Source organism: Sciurus carolinensis, chromosome 6, assembly GCF_902686445.1.
Source record: "Sciurus carolinensis chromosome 6, mSciCar1.2, whole genome shotgun sequence".
NCBI lineage: Eukaryota > Metazoa > Chordata > Mammalia > Rodentia > Sciuridae > Sciurus > Sciurus carolinensis.
Window position 1 is genome coordinate 60417385 of NC_062218.1, and position 24338 is coordinate 60441722.

General features: G+C 38.1%; 1 protein-coding gene across 5 annotated transcripts in view; it reads right to left on the bottom strand.

Annotated features, from left to right (window-relative positions):
- Arhgef28 (Rho guanine nucleotide exchange factor 28) overlaps window positions 1-24338 on the bottom strand; it is a 309587-nt gene that overhangs the window by 16783 nt on the left and 268466 nt on the right. For all 5 annotated transcript variants that reach the window (XM_047556977.1, XM_047556976.1, XM_047556975.1 and 2 more), the window contains 5 exons: window positions 23183-23283; window positions 20277-20315; window positions 20131-20178; window positions 15126-15611; window positions 12996-13296 (listed from right to left, as the gene is read on the bottom strand). In XM_047556977.1, the coding sequence (XP_047412933.1) occupies window positions 12996-13296; window positions 15126-15611; window positions 20131-20178; window positions 20277-20315; window positions 23183-23283 (975 nt within the window). The remainder of the gene's footprint in view (window positions 1-12995; window positions 13297-15125; window positions 15612-20130; window positions 20179-20276; window positions 20316-23182; window positions 23284-24338) is intronic.

The following is a 24338-nucleotide window of genomic DNA, read 5'->3' on the forward strand; positions in this document are numbered from 1 at the left end:
AAAAAGTTTGGGAAACGCCACTTTTGGAGAGTCTCAGAGCATATGAGAATAATAAAAGTGTGGAAAAAGTCATACCATCCTCAAAACAACATTTTCCAGTATTATCTGATCATAGAAACTTTTAATATCATATAATACTTAGTAACAACCAGTCAAATTATGGAACATTTTGGGGGAGGACAACTTAGATAATACACAAATGAGACACAAGAAGTCTTTCTGATCACCTGAGCAACCATATTGGAAAGAGTCCAGTGGCTCAAGTGAACAAAGACACTTCCTAATAATTGAATGCTCTCTTACCACAAGATATAATAGTTATCAGTAATAACAACAAATGTTTATTAAGGGATCACACAATTCTAAGAATGGTTCAGGTGTCTCCTTATGAACTTCACACGACATGCAAAGTAGACACCACTAGAAATTCAGTTATATAGATGAGGATAGTGAGACTTATTGTAAGTTCAAATTGTAAGTTATCTTGCTTAAATTTTCACAGATAATAAATGACAGAGCTAGAATTTGAACCCAGGTGTAAATCCCAAGTCCTCCATCTTAATCACATTGCCAGTATGCCATTAACCAAGAGCATTCTTCCACACATTCATCTGTTCACTTATTCAAATCGCTTAGATAAAAAGTGAAGTACTGATAAATGCACAGAAGTTTACTACATTGGGAAAGTGTGTTTTTAGACTATTTTTGCTGAAATTTGATTGCAGAGGTGGGGGTCAATCTTTGTTTTCTCATCATTGAATGGCAGAGAAGATCTACATTCCTCACAGGAACACGTCTGATCTGATTTGACTCTTGGTCATTCTGATAAAAAATGAGCAAAAACCTAAGCAGATTTCAACCCTAGAGTTATTTCTGGGTTAATGTTGACTCAGTTGTTTAATCAAACCCTTTTTGAAACACCTTTTCTGGAATTTTCCTGAACCATATATCCTCCAAGTTAGCCAACAGTTTCTCTCAACAAAACAAAACAATTCTGAAAATATCATTAACCAGAAGTACTATATATTTGTTTGAGAAACTAAATGTTTTACCTTTAAGTCTACCAGCCTACCTTGATTTGCAAAAAGAATAATTTAGCTGTCTTCCTCTCTACCAGTGTGTGTGTGTGCGGGGGAGGGGGCAGTGGGGGCACTGGATATCTTAAGTAGTAGGCAAGAGATTGGATCTAACATGCATGTCAGTCACATCTCTATTTGTCTTCATCTGTTACCTGACAAACTTACAGAGGAAATACTTTAATTTACTGGCAGCATCACTCAGGAAAAAAAAAATCCTTCTATATTCTTACCAGAACCTATGATAACTTGCACAAGTAGGTGACTTTTAATGTGATTTTTTCCAGTATTTTGTTTGCTCCCAGCTCACACAGAAGAGGTTCTGGCTTTCCCCTCTGTGTACATTAAGGTAATCAACTCATAACCTGCTCAGAGCAGAGGGAACTCGTATGGACAAATTCAGCATCAGATTTTTCACAATACGTCACCTCAGACTGCATGTTCAGCATAAAATAATTAAAACAATTTTTTAAAATACCAAATGATGTAGGTAATTGAGTGGAGTCCCTTAAAGGAAGGCTAAACAACTCCCTATAGGACTACAGCATTCTACTTCCAAGGTGGGTATGGCTCCAGTCCCCCATCCCCAAGGAGACACCAACGTGCAACTATACTTTCTCATACTGGAGTCTGAATGCAAAATGTGGCTGCATTACCATATGCTGACTAACAGACCATCACATTTTGGCCAAAATGCTCATCATGTGCCCCCTGTCCATGCCCACTCTACAAGCTGATGAAAAGCAGTTTGCATATGTAAAACTTTGTGAGTATATTTTAAGACTCATGCTGAACAGAAGCATCAAGCATCTAAAAATAGAGGATGAGCTCCACTTGTGTCTATCATGCCAATCCGGACAAACCAACAGGAAATCAAAAATAGTACAACTTTTTGGTAAGAATAAATTCATCAAGTGCCAGAAGTTTAACCTACTCAGGGGAAGTAAAAGAGCTTTGAAAATCTTCCATTTCTTTAAAGAGGGTTCACTTTTAATCAGGCAGAATACATGTTAAGCTTTCGTATTCTTGGTATAAGAATATTCCAAAAACAGAACCGTAGGAAAATGAACAAAGGCAACAACACAATATATGTACATTCAAGGGTTTAAACTTATTCAGTTTTAAATCAAACAGCTCCATATTTACAATGCTCAAATTAGAAAAAAAAAATTTCATCATAACAGTTAACTGCAAGGGCACTTCTGAAATGACAAGAATACAAGCTTAAGATTCTGAACATGCAGATTCCAGAAGCTCTTGGCAAAGCCAAGTATGCAAAGTCTCCCTGACTTCTAATATCTCACTACCCCATCTTCTACCATCTGCCTCTAGCACATGTCAGTGTATTTCCAGGATGGAAACATGCCTCCTTTCTGAATCATTCCCACAAGGACTCCCCAAAATATGGCCTCTTGCAGTTGGGCATAACTGCCCTCAATTCACAAGAAAACACAAAACCATAACCTTCTTTCAATAATCCAGAAGAATCAAGAATTCCCCTTGCCTAAGTCATCACTGTCTAAATTGGATGCAGCTAAGATGTATGGATTCCTATATTGAAAGTCCAGTAAAGGGCCAAGCTGTCTCAGGGAAGTGGGAACTTCAAAAGTCAGAATCAACAAGAAAATATTGAGGCTTCTGAGGACACATTAGAAAACAACATAAAACCACCCCCTCATTTGGGTTTCCCGTGAAGAGGTCTCTGAGCATGTAATTCCTGTCCTTTGTTCCTGGTGGATTTATGGGACTCTGAGAGGGCAATACCCTTATTGCAGCATTACAACATTCTGCATGATTAATTGATTGCAAATCACTGCACAGGATGCCAGGATCACTGGTAGGAAGCAGGTCGTTAAATAAAATTAGAACTCTGCCAATGCTTTGCTTGTAAATGTTTCTTCCAAAGCCTTACAGCATCATTGCTAAGAAAAAATAATGACTTCAATTCACCAGAGAAGCACAGGCTCCTATATTTCTACTGAATGAGCCACATGATCTATATTTAATACAAATATCTAGCATGCTGTGTTTTAGGAAGAAAGAGCTGTAGGGTAAAGCAGTTTGTACAAAGAGAGTGATGGAAAAAGAGTCACCATGAAAACAATTAGATCTTAAACAGCCTTACTGTGAAATTACTCCTATCCCTCATAATTTGAGCTGTTGCAAGTCTATTTTCCCTTAGGTGAATCTTCAGATCAAGTATTAACATTGCAAATGAAGTTGAATTAATACCTTCTCCAAAAAGAGAATGGATACTCTGGTCCCTTATCCAAGGGAATGCAACAGTGATTTATTGTAGCAAATTAACATCTCCACAGATCAAAACTAAGGCAGTCTTATTTATTATCTGGCCCAAGGCCTGATTAGAACAATTACTTGTCCTTAGCCAGTTTTGTCTCAGAAGTGACAGGCTAGGAACATAAGTGTCTTGCAGTCCATTAGTCTGGGGTAAAGCAAAGGAATATATTTCTGAAGATACCACCACACTTAATTTTAAGATGGTTGTAATAAATATGAGTTGTCAGGCAACATTTTAAGGTTGACAAATAGAATGCCATGCCAGAGAAATTGGTCCGCATTTTAGGAATGTATTTAACTAAGCAAATACTAATTGTTTTGCCTGGGGAGATACACTGGACTGTTAAATAGGATTTAGCAGAAGAAAAAGGGTTTAAGAAAGTGTTTCATTGGTGTCAAGCTAGCCACCCATGCTTAATTTACTGGTGTTCCACATACTTTATGTTTAAAAAAAAATAAGACAATGAACAGATAAGCTGACTCATTGTTACTGATACAACAGTTACATGGTAAATCATTTATGTGTCCACTCCCTACAAAGACAGCAATGGATTCATGTCTACAAGTCGAGGTTAACTTAAAGCATTTTATGAAAAATACATTTTAACTTTTTTTCCACTGGCCACATATGACCATATGGGAGCTATATGTATAACGATCTAAATGGAAAACTTACTCATATAAAGAGATGCTCTCTCGAGTTCCAGGAGGAATTCTTACTCTAATAGTATTGGATGTCAGTAAACCAATTTATATCATTAGTGAGGAGGAAGAAAAAAAAAGTCTGTACTTTCTCAAGTCTGCTTGCTACCAAGAATTCAGTAGGATGTTAAAGGGCATGGATCTTGCAGTTACCTGCACATTCTATTTCCTTAAAGAGGGTTCGATTTTAATCAGATGGAATATAATGTGCACCCGCCTGAGGGACGTTTGGAAACAGTCATTCCCCTTAGCTGGCCGAAGGCACTCACCCTGCCCGCTGGGCCTGCATCAACCACTACCACCCCATAGCTCTGATATCTTTTCTCAACTTCTTACAATGTGTGGCTCAAGCTCATAATTGCTCTCACTCTGTTAAACAATGTACACCTCAACTCCTTCATTAATTTTATAAATATTTTTCAGTTGTGCATTATATGCCAAACACTGTGCTTAGTGCCTGAGCAATGAACAAAGAAGATACAAACAATGTTCCACTCAATGTATGTCAGCTTAGTCTCTTGTGGGGCAGACAGACATTACATAAATTACTGCACACATAATTAATTCAAATTATAAGTGCTAATAAAAGTTGCTTCCTGGTGATTCTGAAGCTTGATTTTTATCAGTTTATCCAGGAGTAACAAGGACAAATTGTTTCAGGATAATCAAACTCAAAGAGATTAAGGTCGTAAACCAGAATGGAATTTTAAAATTTAAAGTAAGAAATGGTTTACCTCAGAGTACTCCTGTTGGATGCATTTGACATATTCTTTCTAGTAGGAGAGCCTACTCCAGAACCAAAGTATATTTATAGGAAGCTACCAACAAGGGTTGGATGGTCTCGATATGGAAGCCCTCCATCCTAAATTGAGATGTTCAGTCTTGTTGCAGAGTGCCCTACATCTGAGCGCTTACATTTGGCTGTGAAAATGGTTGGTAAAACTTGTTCCACCACAGGGAGGAAAGAAGGGAAGAAAATACTGTGCTTTCAGGGCTTCCTCCCTGGATCAATTCTGGTGATGCATTAATAAATGCCCCCAAATCAGACAAATACAGAAAGATAGTCACTCCTTCTAGTCTAGTTATTCCCATTCTGAGTAAAAAGAAAAAAAAAATCCCCAATTTACAGTTAATTTTATCACATTTTGAGCCATTAGCTTTCTAGTGGCATTCAGAAGACACTTTCATTTTATTAGCAGGCTACCTCTGGATCACAATTAAAATAAATTATTTACAGAATGTAGGAAGGAAACTGATGTTCACTGGATCCCCAGGACATTTGAGGCCTTTTCCTTAATCCTATTAACATTTCCATTCCTTTGGAGGAAACTAAGAGAGCACACAGCAGTAGAAGCCAGAGTTAAGGTTTGAACTGAGGTCCTGGAACATTAAGCCCAACATGTTGACAGTACAGGGACACAGGATCATACGTCAGGCTGGATGCATCAAAATCACCTAAGAAGAACATTTGATACACAAGTTTGCAGGCTCCAGACAAATCCTGATTCATATCAGATCACTATACAGAGAAAGTTGTGTTTTTATTGCATGCTGCAGGAAACCCTGACATGCATTGAGTTGCAATAACCAGGTTTCTAGCAACAAATCCCTTTCATGTATCTTCTCATTAGTTTCATAGTTGGGGCCTTCCCCAACACCATCACAGGGAGTGGGAATCTGGGAGAATGCTTCTCCAAGTTTTCAACCACTGAGCTTTAACTTATCAAATACACTTAATTCAATCTATCTGAATTCATGTGTTCACTGAAAAGAGTGAAAGAAAATTTGTCTTATTTGGAAAACAAAGACTGTAACCATGATCTCAGGAGATTGTTGTAAAGAGCAAATGAGATCATGAATTCAGATATGGTTTTGAATGGCATGAAGTACCATATAATATCACATTAGTAATTCATCTAAAGGGGAATTAATTTGGATGAACATTCCAAACTAGGGGGAGTGTTTCATCAACCCTCAACTTAAGTAGAGAGGGGCAAGTTTGGAAACCAACTTCTGGGGTAGGCAAATTATAGTTCCCCTTTTTACAAAAAAGTTAGTTTAATTGGAATATAGCTAGCACATTCTTTTTTTGTACTAGGGTTTGAACACAGAGACATTTTACTACTGATCTGTTTATTTTTTATTTTGAGTCCATGCCTTGCTATGTTGCTTAGGGCCTCACTGAGTTGCTAAGGCTGGACTTGAACTTGCAATCCTCCTGCCTTAGCCTCCAGAGTCGCTGGAATTACAGGCATGCATCACTGCACCTGGGGAGCACACTCTTTATCTATTGCCTATGGCTGCATTAAAGTCACAATGTCATGTTGACTAGCTGCCACAAAGATCTGATGATCCACAAACACTGTTTACGATACGATGCCACTGTCTAAACCTGATGGCCAGATTCTTCAGGCAAACATAAAACAGTACTCAACCGAATATTCCATATTTCAAATGGGACCTAAAGGCGGAAGCTTCACAGTCGGTTGGGGATAAGGATGAGGAAGACTGTCCCCAGATTCTGATACCTGGGGAGGGCGATGCTTGCTTTGCTGGTGTTGGATCTTTGCCCCACATGTCACTGTGATGGAAGGGTGCAGGCTTTATCCTTCAGGCACATTTGGTACATAAGTGGTTACAAAAAACTTCCCTTCTAAGCCTAACCCTTAATCACTCTGAGAATAAGATCATGTCATTCTAGAGAGGTCAAATATGTGGTTGAGAGGCGACGTGTGTGTGTGTGTGTGTGTGTGTGTGTGTGTGCACGCAGTTCACTTTTTGAGCTAAGGATGACTCAAGGCCAGGCCTAACTTCTAGAACCAGTCTTACTAAATGGACACCCACTTTGGCAGCAGGGCAGGATGAACAGGCAGCCACATGGCTGGCTGGCTGGCTGCCCCCCAGTCCACCCACCTGCTGGTTTTGCTCTCCTGCTGTGTACTGGGCTCCATGTGCTAAGGCGGATGGCCCTGGCCCAGTTGGCTTACAGGGCCCACTGCCCCCAGAAAATACACCATCAGGAAGCTGGCAGTAAGCACTCGTGGCTCACCAGGCTCTACCAGGCAAAGGTCATGTTTCCTTTTCCCAGTACAAAATCTGCAAAAGGCTAAAGTCAATCAGCCACATTTGTCAAAGAGGAAGATTAAAACAAAGCCTTTGAATCCAGTTCTTTCTACTTCCATCATGATGTAGATTTCCCAAAACAATCAATCCTATGGTTTCTATTACATATTATCTAATATGAGAGTCAAGATTCTAGAAGAAAGAAAGAGTGGTCCAATGTTTTTCAATTTTGACTTCTTCAAACTCATATAGATATTCAATGTCATAATGAAGGTTCCCAACCCTTCAGTTTTCATTTAAGTGATCCAAACAGAAACATCTAATACCCCTCCCCAGAAAGCTCAAAATTCCCAAAGCCCCTTAACTAAGGCCTCAAATGGCAAACACAGATTTCTTGTTTAGGTTATCTAAGTAGGAAATGAACCTACAGACTCTATATTTTTCTGCCCTAACTTCTATGTTGATATAATTTTGTCATCAAGCAATTTCTTAAAACAAAATTCAAAACACTACCCTAATCAAGTCAAAAAATTAACAATGCAGGTAAATTATAGTTCAACTTTGGGCATTAAAAAATTGAGGCTTTTGGAACATTTAAAATAATCACTTTATGCTTTTAAGGGCTGAATTGTGTCCCCTAAAAGTTCACATATTGAAGCCCTAACCACAAGTATCTCCAAATGTATTAGGGGACAGAGCCTTTAAAGAGCCTTTAAATGTCAAATGAGCCTTTAAATGTCAAGGTCATTAGCACAGACCTTGACGCAATGTGATGGGTATAAGACTAGATCAGGATGTAAAAAGTCACAGAGGGAAGACGACATGAAGACGCAGGGAGAAGAGTTATCCACAAACCACATGGAGAAGTGCTCAAAAGAAGCCAGTCCTTGTGAGTTGCAAATTGGTGCAGCCACTCTGGAAAGCAGTATGGAGATTCCTCAGAAAACTTGGACTGGAATCACCATTTGACCCAGCTATCCCACTCCTCAGTTTATACCCAAAGGACTTAAATACAATGACACAGCCACATCAATGTTCATAGCTGCTCAATTCACAATAGCTAGATTGTGGAACCAACCTAGGTGCCCTTCAATTGATGAATGGATAAAGAAACTGTGGTATATATATACATATATACAATAGAATATTACTCAGCCATAAAGAAGAATAAAATTATGGCATTTGCTGGTAAATGAAAGGAAATGGAGAATATCATGCTAAGTGAAATAAGCCAAGCCCCAAACACCAAAGGTCAAATGTTTTCTCTGATAAGTGGATGATGATACATAACGAGGGGGGAGGTGCCAGGGAGGGGGCAAGAGAAGAATGGAGGAACTTTGAATTGTGCAGAGGAAAATGGGGCAGGGGTGGGGGAAGGAAAGATAGTGGACTGAGACAGATATTATTACCCCATGTACATGTATGAGTACATGAAGGGTGTGAATCTACATGGTGTACAACCATAGAAATGAAAATGTTCTATCCCATTTGTGTACAATGAATCAAAATGCAGTCTGTAAAAATAAAAATAAAAATAAAAATAAATTAACAGAAAAAATAAATAAGAAACCAGTCCTCCATGCACCACCTTGATCTCAGATTTCTAGTCTCCCCACTGTGAGGGAATATATTTCTATTGTTTAAGTCACTTGCCTGAGGTAGTTTGTTATGGAAGCCCTAGCAAACTTATACAACTCCTTCCTCAAATGCACCTTTGTCCGCCAAGTTTATGGTATCTAATGCCGATTTCAGTTGCATGGGAAATTGCCTGAAGGTCTTTGGCAAAGCTTCTCTCTACACAGATTACACAGATAAGGTGCCAATTTCTGAATTATGGAATATTTTTGAAACGCTGGAAATTACCATATTCTCACTTTTTGAAGACTGTTGCTTAAATACTAACTATAGCATAGCTTTTCATTTGAAAATTTTCTATGTAAAAAAAACTGGTTTCTGAATGTTTAACACAGCTGTCTATATTTATTTTTTACAAAAACAACATGGCCAAGATGAATTAATCTGAAGACAATGCTTTAAATTGTGAAAATATTTTTCTGGGTACCAAAATTTAATATGTGGTAAAAGAACACCATTTGGGCACTCAAATTTAATCAAGTTATTCTCTTTTTTTCAGTACTACAGGATTACCATATAAAATTTGAGTCTTGATAAAAATTTTATCATATGCATCACAAAATTTTGTTTGCATCAAAAAGAATTGTTTAGATAACCTGAAAATGTAGTAGAGAGATATAGATAGAAATATAGCTGAAGGAGAACACTATGAAGATTTCAGATTTTCATAAAATGTTTTCTTTATTGATTAACCAATGACAAATAATTTAAACTACTAGATGCATTAAATATATTGTTCTAGAATTTTCAAGTTAGAAGGAAAAAAAGTCACAGCAGCAATTTTTTTTCCTTTAGGGGTAATGCAGTTGAGAATCTCACCGGGCCAGTTACACAGCAATTGCCCCCAGAGACTTCATTACTTAAAACAATTTAATTGTGTGTGTGTGTGTGTGTGTGTGTGTGTGTGTGTGGTTTTGGCCGGTGTTCCTCAGAAGAGAGCAGAAAAAGGTTTTAAATCAACTGTCTCTTCTATTATGAATAAAGTCAAATATGAACTTGGATTTAATATACAAACATCCAAAAATTTTGTCCATGAAATAACTTCCCAAACTACACTTGAGAGTGCCATCTTAAAAATATTTGCAAATAACATGGGGTTATTATTAAACATTAGAAAACAAAGTACTCTTAAGACAGTATGCCTTGGGAGGAAAAGGGAAACTAAAGGATATTTATGATATCTGAAGATGCTCAAGCCCCATGCATTGCTGGCTGGCCACAGCGATCCAAAGCACTGAGAAATTGTTTCCAAATGCTAACATTAAAAAGAAAGGGAGGGGAAGGAAATAAACAAAAACAAAAACCTGGCCCTTAATCATGAACATTCTGCCAGGCATTACAAATTAATTTATTTTCTCTCTACTGCAACTTCAGTTAAAAGCACAACTCAACACGATTCTCTAGAAATCAATAATTTATAATGCAATCATCAAGAGCATGAGCTCCAGAGCCAGTCTTCCTGGGTTTGATGCCTGGTTCTTCCCTTTCCTAGCTGTGTGATCTAGGACACACTGTGTGACCATTTTGCATCCTAGTTTCCCTCTCAAATGGAGATAACAGAATCATGTCAGTGGGTTGTCATAGTAGAGGAGAGTCTCCATGTAAACCCTTAGTGAATGAAATAATGATGTGCCATATAGTTATTGGTGGTAGGGTAATTCAGACTAAGCAAAATAAGAGCACAGAGAGCATAAAATGACTGGTAAGACTGGATTTTGGGGGAGGAAATCAAAAAACAAACAATACAAAAACGTGAAAATTTCACACTTCTGAAACGTGACTTCTAAACACATTCACAAATTTTGTTTACATACAATTTCTTGCATTGGCCTTAATGTTCCAGAAATTCACATGTCTGCTGATCTGAACTGGGCTCATACACAATATTGGATCAGACCAGAAAGCAAACCATCCTTAAGGTGTTGCCTGAAACAGCTGACCTTAGGGCCTAAGGATGAAATAATCAGCACAGCTGATGGTTAAATGAACGTTTAACAAATTCACCAGCCCAGAACATTATGGGCAAACATTGTTGGCCAGCATACTGTGAACCACGGGGATTCTCAGTAGTGGTCATTGATGACCACTCATCCAAAGATTCAGTAGTGCACTGTGAAAGGCGCTGGTCACCCTGCCTTGACCTTGACTCCAGCACGCAGACTGTGCTCCTCACCACCCAGCACACCAGGGGCCTGCCTCCGCCAGCCCTGCCCCCTCCATCACTGCCCCTACACCCCAGTTGAGACTTTGGCCAGCAGCTGATGTCCTGCTACTTTCAATTTAAAGTACTGTAAAAGCTCTAGAGCCATTTCAATAACATTATCTGGCCCTGACTGCTCTCTTAAGAAAATACATAACATTTTCATTCTACTTCCCTATCACCTCCTATTCCCTGTTCTTTTGTCTCTTCCAGAAATTGCTTATCATGCTTAAATAAACAAATATAAATAGGGTTTTTGACCGGTTGCAAAATGCTGGTGGTTAACAGCGCACATAGCATTTCTGAGCTAATCTGTACTTATATACAGCAGGATGTTCCTGAGAGATTCAGGCCAAGTTGATTTTCCTCCCTGCTGTCAATGTGCTGAGGGTCCTTGGCCAATACTGGACATTCAATTTCTTAAGCATAAGTCCATTTTCTCAGCATTTCTCTTGGCCCTACTTAACTCTTTACAGGCAGATAGAATAGTTTTGTCTATAATCACTATTTATTTCCTTGGTACATTTTCTATCTTCTGTGGGTATGCTGCCAAATGTTAAAAAGCCTTCTACTTTGAAGCACAAGGCAACAGAAAAAGATGGCAGATACACAAAACAAGTAAGAGAAAAATACTTCTCTTCAACAAAAGCCGAATGTGGTTAAACTCAAACTGAGTTTTTGAATTATACGAAAGCCAGGATGCAAAACCACACTGACAAAAACACATAAAGCCCTGTAAATAGCAAGTTAATGAATCAGCAGAGCGAAGCAACATGTGCCTAGAAAAAGCCCCCTGCAGTGTGGTCTCCATGGTATTACACTGCAAGACAATACATTAAAGGGGTTCGATTTTATAAATTTTCCTTGGCCTTTTTTTTAAATCAAAACTATAAATCCAAAGTATTGTTCTCTTTTATTTAAGGAACATTTGAAATGATACTTTTAAGAACGACTTCATTCTCTCCTACATGCTGACAAGAAGGAAGAACATCACAGCAGTGGCTAAGTGGAGTAAAGAATTAACCACTGTTAAGAATCAAGATCTTCTGTATCAGCAATAAATCAACATGCAGGTAGTATCAGAATTATGATTCTCTAAATTGGAAGATGCTCAACACCTTCAAGTCATTTTGTTGCTGAAAACTGATCCTCCCAACTGACAAACTAAGAATATATATTAGTCTCAGACACAAGTCCATGTCCAGTCCTAAAGATCTCTATATACTGCTTGTTTTATGTTTCTAAAACATTTTACTGTCAGTGATTTATTTCAGGTCCATGTGGCTGGCCATTTGTTTATTCTATTGCATACCATCTGTTTTTCAGTAGAGAGGTTTCAAGTTCTTCTCATTCCCTACCTCATATCCCACAGAAAACAATTTATAATAGACATCGATTTAAATCATTTGGATTCACGTTGAGTTGGAAACTGGAGCTGCCCTTCCTTTAGGTTTGGCAAATGCTTTAATGGGATTAGCAAATTGTGTCTTTATGAGGTACTTATGGAGAGACGACACCTTTTTTTACAATGACAAATGATGTTAACAGTTTCATTTTGGGTGTTTAATAGCAGTACGGAAGATTTCACTAACGTTACAGGAAATTGCCATGATAGACTATAAAGTCCTACTGCAAACCCTGTTCATATCTTTTATTTCTGAGAGCCAACGGATATGCGTGTCGGGATATAGCAGGGTCTACAGTGGGGAATAAAGATCAAGTTGCTTCACTCTTAAGGGGACATTACCCTTTGGGCCCACAGGTCTGAAAACTGTCTGGTTCTTTTGTGTTGGTATCATTCCCTAAGCCCTGCATTCGTGATTTTGCTTGTCTAGATGCTTCTGAGCCAAGGCCATTCCTAGACTTCCCCACAGAAAAGTGTGTGCTACAGACTCCAGCTCATTATCACCAAGATACTCCCATTTTAGGGCTCACTTTGAATTTCTCTACAGAGGATCCAATCATTCAGAGAAACAATTTCTTCTTGAAACTACACATGTGACGTGTAAGGTGTTAATTACCATATTTACAAGAATCCTTGCTGCTTTCGTGGAGAGGAGGTATCTGATGACAGGGCCCAACGGCTGTCCATAGTTCATGGTTGACATCTGAAGGCTGAGAAACATCCGTCTTCAAGTCTACTTGACTTTCACTAGTCCTTACCAAATCGGAATTAGACATATTTGGGGGGTAAGTTGCATCCTTGTGGATGCCGGATGGACTTGATTTACTGAAAGTGTTAAGTGACATTTGTACTAAAGTTTCATGAATGAGGAGTGAATTTTCAGGACGCAAACCCTCAGATCGATTAAGTTCCATTACCTGTGTGAAGAAATACAAAAAAATACTATAATTTCTCTAGCAACTTATGCAAATGTCATCAATTGTTTATTTCTAAGAGAATCTCACAATCACAATCTCAATAAGAGTGAGGTTAAGAAGAATATTACCATTTGCTCTTTCCTCCCATTCCATTTAACTGAGCTAAAACTAAAAATTTCAATTCACTAAGCACAATGTCTTTTATAACAAAGCTGCAGTGTTCTATACTATTAAAGAGTTTCCACTTTATTTTAATCAAAGACAGAGCATTTTAATTTTTACTAAATAAAAAAATTGAAAACAAGGAATTTGCAATAAATGTAATTTAGCAAACTTGAAGGAAAAATCAGATGCAACAGTTCTTTCTTATAAACTCGTTAGCTTTTGTAACTTTATGCATTATCAATAAAAAGCGTACATGCAACACACATAGCACAAGAAACTAAACTTCAGGGATGAGTGGAACTGCCAAGCATTGTTTGAGAGGATGCAAAGGAAACACGAATCTTCTGAAAGATTTCATCCTACTCAGATATATCCTATGCTGTTAATTAGCATTCAGGCAAGATAGAAAAAAAGAAAAGAGGTAGAAAGGAAACAAAAAGGGAAGGAAAAGAAACTGACTCTTTAACCCCAGAGCCTATGGGAAAGCTCTTCACACCTTTTCTCCCCAGGCTAGTTTTTCCTCCAGGCTTGGAGCAAACTGAATCCAGCAAAGAAGAAAATGAATAATCACTGACAAATGTACGAATCTTCGAATTACTATAAATTCACTCATCTATGAAAATTACCTCATTTTGATTAAGCTTAAGTGCACTGTTAGCCTACACAATGTATATTCAGACTAAACAAAGGGAGATGTAATATTTTTAGAAACCTATAACCTAGGATACATTCCCAACCCCTCTAGCGATCAGATAGAGGAGACAACACTGACTACAGGCCTGAGAAGGGCCAGGCCCCTGTAAAGGGCCTCATAATCACCAGGCTGAGACCATTCCCACTTACCTTCCCAGGCTCACCTCTCACAAAGCGTCCTGTAAAAGAAGAGCCGGAGACCCCAGAGCTGCTTCTGACCCTGGACAGCACAAGTATACTGCTCTGAAAACCCATCTTCACTTTCACTTTCTTTTGGTTTTTGCCTTTCACTTTCTAACAAAGTACTTCCTCTTTGCTAAAACCTGACATCCTTAAATTCTTTTCTGTGATATGTTAAGAGCCTGGAAAGTGGAGTAGAGCTCTCCTCTTTTTTTGGAGAGGCCCTCCTTGAGCCCTATTATGGTGACAGTGCAACTCATGTTAACTATTATTAGTGATATAGATTTTGAATTTAATCTATCCAATTCACAAAGAGAGAATAAGCTTAGCATAACAGAATAGTGTTTTATTTGCATAAAATATATATCCATAGCTAATTGATATAAAAGGTACATGAATCATAGATGATAGAATATTCTTATTATATCACATTGGGATAAATTATATAAACAGGGTCCTTAAAATACTGGAAAAATGGCATGCTCACAGTGAATGTGTTCCTAGGGCAAACCTGCCCTCACCTTACTGGGTCAACTTGATTCTATGTTCCTTCCTTGGGGAAAGGTGTCTTTTGAGTACAATGACCCAATAGGACCTAGGCCTTTAAAATCTCCATGTTTTAAGTCAAGCTGCATGCATTGCTTCAGAAAGCTCCTGGCTTTTACTATCTACAAATTTGAGACCCTCTTGTGAGCGCTTACACAACAACGAAAAACACAGGTGTTTGTTTAGCATCGGGCAGGACTAGGCTTGTCTTTGAAAGCTGCCGCAACACTCTGGAAGAGCCATACCTCCTTGCATCCTGGTGGAAAGGCTGCGGGAAGGCTGCTCTGCCGGCTGTGCTTCCAGGGGCACGGCTGGCCCTGTTGGGCGCGCATGCTCTCTCTCTCCCTCTCCACCATCCTCTGACCCTCCCTCAGCCGCTCCAGGTTTTGCTGGTACTCCTGGAGCTGATGGTCCAGCTCGCTGCGGTTCTTCAGCAGCAGTTCCTCCTGTGACTGGCACTCCCGCTCCCGCGCCTGCAGCCAGCTCTCCTTGGCCTCCTGCTCCCGCTGCTGCTGGTCACACCTGCGGTGCCAGCGCCGCTGTTCCTGCTGGAACTGGTGTTGAAGCTTGTGGATGTTAGCCAGTTCCTCACGCTGCTTCTCCAGGTTGCGGGACTTTTCCTGGTCCTGAAAGGGGCCGCCTCGCAAAGAGTGGCTGGGGGTCAGGCTCTCCTGCTGCTGGAGGACCATCTTGTGGATTTCGATGTGGCTATCCTGAATGGTCAAGGCGGCCTAAAGCACAGCGGAGGACAAATGAATAAACAGGCTAGTGTATGGTTTACCGTTTGGGTTGGAAGCATCTCTAACACAAAATGTATAATCAAACTCTTTTAACATTCGTCCTTTTTCTAAATTATATGTAAAGACAGACTTTGGCATTTCAAATAGGTTTATCTTTATTTCCTAATGACATCATCTGGGAAATTATTTAGAGAAGAAATAAGGCACAGAATCAATACCATTTTTCCTTAGTGTCTGAGGGGATTGGTTCCAGGACTCCCTGTAGGTACCAAAGTCTGCAGATGCTCTAGCCTCTTACATAAAACGCCTTAGTGTTTGCACATAACCTACACATATCCTCCTGCATACTTTGAATCATCTCTAGATGACTCATATTGCCTAATACAATGCCCACACATCAATTCATATGTACAGATTCAGTGCCACACTCAGCAAGATGCAAACTCGAGCTTTGCTTTTTGAAACTTTGTGAATTTTTTTTCTATATTTTCTATCCAAGGTTGGTTGAATGGGAAGATGCAGAAAATGTGGTTACAAAAGGCTGATGGTCCTCAACCCCTCTTTTGGAAATGTCATTGGTTGCCAGCTGTTGTGTGATATTTAAGTAAGTCTTCTGAGTAAGAATACAGTACATACACTCATAAGACTCTGCCTTCCCATTCTAGACCTCATTCTCTTTCTGAGTTCTCCCCAGTTGATAATAGTCACATGAATTTTAAAATATATGTAAACCTAATAGTATCTTTTATTTGAATCCCAAATCAGAAATTACTTGAGTCACATAGGTTGCTTTCATGAAGACATAAAAATAAAAGTCAACTATTTGGAGAGATTTGATAAATATCTCTTTATTGCATAATGCTCAAGGATAGTAGGTAATGCCATTTTTAGGAGATACGTAAGTGGCTGAAGCTAGTCTGCTTACTGTTATGTCTTTGCATTCTGGAAGGAAGGTCATGCATAAAACACTAAGCTGAAATTCATTTGTTTAATAGATTGCTAACAGGAGGCTGGAATGATTAAGGGAAAATAGATACTCTAAATCCCAGAGGACATTACCAAACAGATTAAAAAAACATTTTGAGTTACGGTATCTGCCTATGAAAAGTTTGGCAACATCACAGAAAATAATTGCCAAGATTTGGAGAGATGCCACTAAGCCAAAAAATTCCCTGTGAATGCCCTTGGAAGCTTTTCATTTTGAAAGTTCCCATTTAAAGTGCAAAGATGTACAGAAGGGACAAGTTGAAAATGGACACATACTGGGTACGTGTGTGTGTTTTGACTCAGCATGAAAAATCATTACTCTCCTAGGAATAAATTCACATTTTTCCTTTCTAAGAATATTTTAAACTGTCCATGTAACAGATGCTGGGAAGATGGGGGTTTGAGCATTAGTTCTTTGTTAGATCAGCAGTTTTCTATACTTTTGAAAGTTAGAGGACTAAAGTATATTTTAAACTTGTACTCGTTTTGCAGTAAGACTCAAAAAGGTATTCCCTGGGGCTTTTTGTAATGAAATTCATATTTTTAAATTTGAGAATTATTTTTAAAATTTTAAGCTCTCTTGACTATTTGGTTAATGGCCTTTAGAAGTTGTTATAAAGAGAACAATGATTATCATTGAGAATAGATGCTAATTACTGTGCTCTTTAAATATGAAATAATTAGCACATAATAAACCACTCAGGACTCACTGACCTGGCAGAGCACACTGTAGACAGTACATCACCCCCTAATTCCAATAAATCCTAAGGGCATCAGTACAGTTAAACAAACAAAAATCCAATCATTCACATGTCAAAACTACCACAGGCAATGATAACTCTCAGGCAAGGATTACAATTAGAATAATTCAGCATGACTATGAAGACTTCTTTGTGTCTACTTATCATTTGGGATAAGACTATTTTCTTCCCTAACACAGAGGTGGAATTCAGAGATTGGATATTCATTTCCCACACTTACAGTTTACACTTATATTTAGGAGAGAACAGCACTTTTTTAGGAATCTGCAATTCGTTCTCTCTTTTCTTTACTTTGCCAGAATATCTGTGCCTTTTCCTTTTTGACTCATTGGTACCTCTTCTCTAACCCTACTCCGAAATGATCAAATTTCATTTTTATCTCATTCAGATATGCTTATGTAAAAACGTTAAGCATGCATAATAAATTCAGCTTCTAAAGGGATGACTGTGCCATGAACAAAAATCTTTTAGCGATCATATCTTTAGAGTAGCCTAAAAGCTTTAGCCTGGTTAAGAGAATCTACTGTAGACTTTGATGTTTCCCAAGTGGCTTCAACCTAATGCAATGCAAAAATGAGGTCAGTTAGGTCATAGGGCATTTCTAAACCTTGAATCCACAAGGGGCTGTATTCAGGGCTGAACAGAAGAGAAATTAACTTGTATTTTACCAGGTAACACAACCCAGGATGCTCAAGTTTTTCCTTCCTTAAGAGATAATGAATTGCATTCGAACTATATTCCTTCTTAGTTGACATTTAAAAGAAAGCATATTTGAAACATATTTGTTTTACATGATAAATTCATCTAAGAACACCTATCCCAGACCAGCATCTCCAATGTAAGACACTAAAGGCAATCCCAGAAACTGAATAAGGAGCTTACTATCACCACTGTTAGTTAACAGATTTTCAGAAGTTCCAGCCAAAGCAATAAGTCAAGAAAATGAAATTGATAGGACTATTAAAGAATAGTCAAATAACTATTTTTTTCAAATTTTTATTTTCTCCCTGGGATACTTCAAAGAATCAATGGAGAAATTATTAAAATAAAGAAGCTAAATGAGTAAACCAGTTAAAGAATAATTTCATAGATATAAATACCTTTACTTATATCAGCAACAACCATTATAGTACCTATATGAAGATATTCTAAAGCTTTCTAGCAGAACATAAAATAAGAGATGACTGGCCCATGTTCTTAGACAAGAAGACTAATTATGGCAAATGTTCCAATTCTTTCCAATTTAATTCATAAATAAAATAAAACTTTGATTTTGTGGTCTTGTTAGGAAATAACTGACAGAGTGATTCAAAAGTTCTTGTAAAAGAATATATAAATACATGGAAAAATAAGAGGAGACTAGCTCTGTCATATATTCAAATGTAATCCAAAGCTTTAATCATTAATTAATATGATAATAATAAAGTCTTGATACGGTTGGGTTGAAGTATATATAAGGAAACAGCAAATGCAGTATGACTTTGCACATTTTGGTAACAACTTAGATTTCATTTTCTTTTAACATTCAAAAGTATATACATATGAAATATGAATGAATAATAAACCAGAGAGGGGTAAAAAGTCTCACTAGTAATCACAGAAGTGCAAATTCAAATACTCAGAAATCTTGATCCATTTTCAAATTGAGGAGTGAAAGAGAGAGAGAGCGAGGAAGAGAAGGTTGATTGCTTTATTTAGGCAATGTTTATTAAAAAATACAACAAAAAAATAGTTCCAGTAATTTATCCCGAAGAAACATTTAGATATGGACACAGAGATCAGCATACAAGGATGTCCACATTTTGTATTATTAATAATATAAAAGTGTAGCTAATGAGTGATTGCATAAATTCCATAGACTTGAATATGATACATTCATTGAAAATCATGCTGTAGCAGAACAGAGGACAGCATAGACAGTTGTTGCTGAAATATATCACAGAGCAATCCAGAATCTGGAGGGATATGCATCAACATGATGGTGGCAATTCCTCTCCATAGAATCACAAGCCATTTCTTTTATCTACTTGTATTTATAAATTTTCTGTGAATTGTTTTACTATATAAACATTGCTTTTATAGCATTATTTTTTTTAATTGGTAAATTAAGCAATCGGGTGCCCTGAGCCTCTTTTTTGTGCATGACACTAAGGGATTCCCCCAGCACTCTAATCCTCAATTCAAGCACATTTTTATGCCTATTTTTCCTTGAAAAAGAATAAGGCCTTTGAGAGCAGGTCTTGTGGTCACTTCACTTTTGTGGACTTAGCCCTCAGCACAGTGTCCAGTACAGACAGACAGGGTACTCAAAAAATGTTGAGCAATGGGAAAAAAAGAAAAAGAAAACAAAAAGAGCAGATGAATTATTTAACTACTCTTAAGACCTAAGGCCACATGTGGAAGTGAAAAAGTTTAGGTGTGAATTTAAGTTTTCACCAGAAAATGTGAAGTCATGCTACACTCACCTAAGAGTTTCATTGTAAATGTCAAGCCAGAACATATTCATCACTATTTTCTAAAGATATGAACTGTTTTATGGTTTCTGAGAAGAATGGTATAAAATGTTGCAGTGGTGTTGCCTCATGATTACAAAACCAGGTGAAGTTCAACTCATCTGGCTGACTTACTCTTAGGGGGTTGGCATTCTTCTGAGATCATTCACTACCTCTCAGATATTCTAATTTCTAAAGTCTGGGAATCATCAAAGTGAATTGCATTAAGAGAAACATTCACAAGGTCAAAGATTAGAGGAGGGTTGTTACCTGAAGGCTATATAAGAGACGGGTTAAATTCTGTATAGCTTGTATAATCTGAAAAATAAGATGATATATATCAAATTCTTGAAAAAGCTTTTATTAGCTACAAATCAAGTAAGCACAGTGTTATTTGTAACACATACATAGCTCACCTCTGACTGTGAAGATCCTGGAAAACTTCTATATTCTACCTACAATACACAAAAACATAAGAAAATGAATAGCCACTCTACTTTTTTGAAAAGCTGTTCCAAAATGCATAACCCTCATTCTCTCTAAACTCAACTACCTCATCTATAGTGACTCTAAATCCTCCTAGGAAGAAAAACCTATAGAAACACCCACTGGACAGCAAAAGCCTCCCTCAGCACACTTGGTGTTAGGGATGCATGGCAAAGTTTTACCAAACCACCTCTTTAAACAAGGGAGTACTGTGAGCAAACCCTGCAAGGGACACATGTTTACTGCATGCAGACTATACTGTAAACTGAGTTCTCTGTGCCCAGGTTGAAGTTGTCTCCTGAGTCAGATCTGACCCCTTACATTCTAGAGGTCAGACTTAGAAAATATAGAACATAATATCAGGCCTCCAGCTCCCCGTCTCAATGGTTGAGATTCATGATGCCAAAATAACCAGTGGTTGGGATGAGAAAACTGGTCTCGCCCAGACCCTATCTCAATTAGACTTCACAGGACCAGTGCAAAGACTATGAATGAGGCCACAGGAGACCACCTGCTCCTTGGGAACTGGGTCTGTGCCTCATTCTTTGTTTCTCCCACAGCACACATTAAGGAACATATGGATACTGAGGGTTTCCAGTTTCCAGAACTGAATTAAACTTTTGTTAATTCACTTATTGTCTGTCTTCTCTCACTAGTATCTAAACCAGCAAGTAGCAGGACTTTGTGTATTCAGTATTATATCTGTAACCCTAAGAATGATGTCTGGAGTGCAATGAACACGCGAAAAAATAATGATAGGCTGAATTTGATTGCACTCCACTCAGTAAATGAGTGCTGATCACCCACTACTGACTCCATGCTTTATCCTATCAGAGATCACTGGACTTCCTATCCTCCAAGAGCCTTTAGTCTCCAGTATGCCGCTTGTTTTCATCTGAGCAGATCTAATTTTAAGTGCAAATAACAGTTAGTCATGGTGATGTTTTCAGGTAACTTTCAACTTGTTGCTAAATGCAATTAGTTTAGGTTGATGATGAGCTAACTAGATCTCTTCTTCCCCCATACTCCAAATTACTTCATTACTGAGCATCCCCTCCAAAAGAGAAAGAACAAAGTCTGAAAAAGGGAGATGAAATTTAAAGGCATTAGATTTGTGCCCAACCCTATGAAAGAACCAGGACTAAGAATCCCCATTTTTAAATGAGTTTTAGAGTTCTTGTTTTTCTACTGGTCCTGTCCTTGCCCATCCAAATTTTATTATTTTTGTAGCAAGCAATCCATATGGTATAGAATTTTTATACTCTAAAAATTAAACACATAGAAATGAGTTGGCTTGTGCTACATGTGGTTACCCAAAAACCACTATTACTAGTGAGACAGGAAATTGCACATTATGTTTTTAACGGGGTTGGTCTGCCACCTTGTGGTTTAAGAGCATAACTGCAGTTGGGGATTAACAGGGTTTCTGCCCTTGGGTTACTGGTTTTTGTTTGTTTTTGTTTTGTTTTTAAATTCTTTCAGTAATATGTTTTAGCCTTATTTTATTACAAGAGCTCATGGGAAACTATCCATTATACAATTTTAAGAGTGAGAATTCAAGTAGTGTCTCAGTTTAGTTTCTCAAAATGCCTTATTAATTGCCAAATTTTCTAGATAGGTTAATACAAAGAGGAACCTGGACACTTAATCTCATTTATCCTCCCGTGGACCAAATCATGGGTGGGAGCTGCCACAGCATTCCAGCAAGATTAAACTATCACTGACCAACTCTTCCTACCTCCCTCCCTTCTTTCCTTCCTTCCTGATAACATTAAAACAGTTGAAAGTTACAAACCAGATTTAAAAGTGAAGTCTGCACTGAAAAGGATGAAAAGCAGGAACATTTTAAGACAAGTTAGAAAGTTCACAATCAGAAAATGTAGAACATTGTGTTCTTATATTCATTTTGTCATATTCGTTTTTCTTATAAAGTTTTAAAATGATTTTAAATTGCTATTGTCTTTTCTATGGGTTTTTAAAAAGTCTTTGAACTTGGCTTCTTAGCCATATGTAATATATACATCATTATAAAATGCTACATTTACGACATACAGATGACATTCACATTTATATCCTTTTTTCACACTGGCACATGCTGGTACTTGGTAATGGACCTAATTCAATTTTAGACAAAACTAAATTCTTGAGTGAAAAGCACTCCTAAGAGGGCCAACTTAGAATCATAGTTTTATTCTTTCAGTATTTGAGACATTTCAATTTCATTTGAAGTTAATGGGAAGTTGTTTACATTTAATTTCTAAAAAGACTAAGAATAAGTCACAGAAGAACCAGCAGCATTTGGAACCACCTTACCACAAATGAAAAATCTGTCAGGTGAATTAAAAATCTACCAAGAGTAGGTAAAACGTGGGCAGTAACAGGAAAAAAAAAAATTGGAAAAGAGGAGAAAGTCAAGGAAGGTGAAAGCAGCAAGAATATTCCAAAGTAGAAATTATTTCAGCTAGCTGGCATAATCCGGTTACATAAGGGCCCTGGTGCTCAGGACCACCTCAGCCAGACGTTGCCAAAAGCAGTGTGTAAAAGCAAGGCTTGCAGTGCAGAAAGTGAGCCCAGAGAGAAGAGCACAGACACACATACAGACGTGAGAGTTTTCAACCTTCTTTAATAACTTTTCACTTTTCTTTAGTTCACACCTACATGATATAGGAAGAACAAGAACATTGAAAGAAGAAATAAGTCAGAAAGTTTAAATACGAATATCGAGAACAATTCAGGAAAGCACTTTGCACTCACTGCCATGGACAGGGCAGGACCTGAGGCTATTTTATGATACAAAGCAACCGGTGTCGTTTACTAACAAATCAGTTAACGATACCTTCTCCCCTGCATCAGAGACCGCCAAGTCGGTTACCACACCCTGGATCCTGGGATCCACATCCCAACAGCCTCTTCCTTCTGTCCCTTCTGTGTCTAGTGCTGGGAGCACGCCATTGAGACAGAAACAAAAAGGACAACATCAAACATCAGCCAGCCCACTGGGTTCATCCGCACGCAGCTGACCCACCCTTCCAAATAAGGAACATGGACAATCGATACATTCGGAATGTTCTCAGAGGAGGCGCCAAAGCAGCACAGCAGAGCGCACAGTCCCTACCCACGCGGGGCTTACACACTAACACGTCAGATTGACACACGGCACGATTGAGCACCCTTCTTTTCACTTTTACTTCTTTCTCATGCAGACGTGCCCATGTGCTGTTTGCAGTCTAGGAAGTGTAGATTCTACGTATCACGTTGACTTAGTGGGAAAAAGCCTACTGGGGAGGGTGAAATTTAAAACAGGCACGGTTGAGTAAAAGCAAGGTCTCAGGGCAGACCCAGGTCTGTAAGAAGGCTCCCCGTGTCCAGTACAAGGGCAGCAGCCCATAACCAAGGTTGAGAAGGAAGGAGCAGGCCAGTGGCAGTCATCTCTTTTAAGAAGGCTGAAGATGGCTAAGGCTTCGTGGTTTCAGGGTCACACAATCTGAGAACCCGTTCCAGTTTCTTATAATTTCCGAATGTTTTTTTTCTCACATTACCGATAATCTAAATTTGCAGATACTATAAGTACTGTATACTTAACCTATGAGAACATAGCAACTAGTCTAGAAATATTTTTAAGTTCCAAATACAAATTTCACTTCCATTAAATCTCCATTGGCAGGATTTCATTTATTTATTTACCACGTGAACTCAGTTAAAATGTATACCACGATCACTTTGCACTGATTAAAGCTAGACACTTTGAGGCCCTTTCACACATAGTATTTCAAAGAAACAATGTCTAATCAGGACCCTGATAAAAAAGATATTCACCTTGTGATACTGTTTATAAAATTCTTTATTTGATGTTATCTTGGATCTTTATTTCTAGTGAGGGAAATGCTTTTTCTTTTTGTTTAAATTAGCAAAAAATGCTTATAGCTTTGGAAAAGCAGAGTTGTCTAGGACTCTAAAGGCCTCTTCTAAAACAAAGACAACTGATCTCAGCA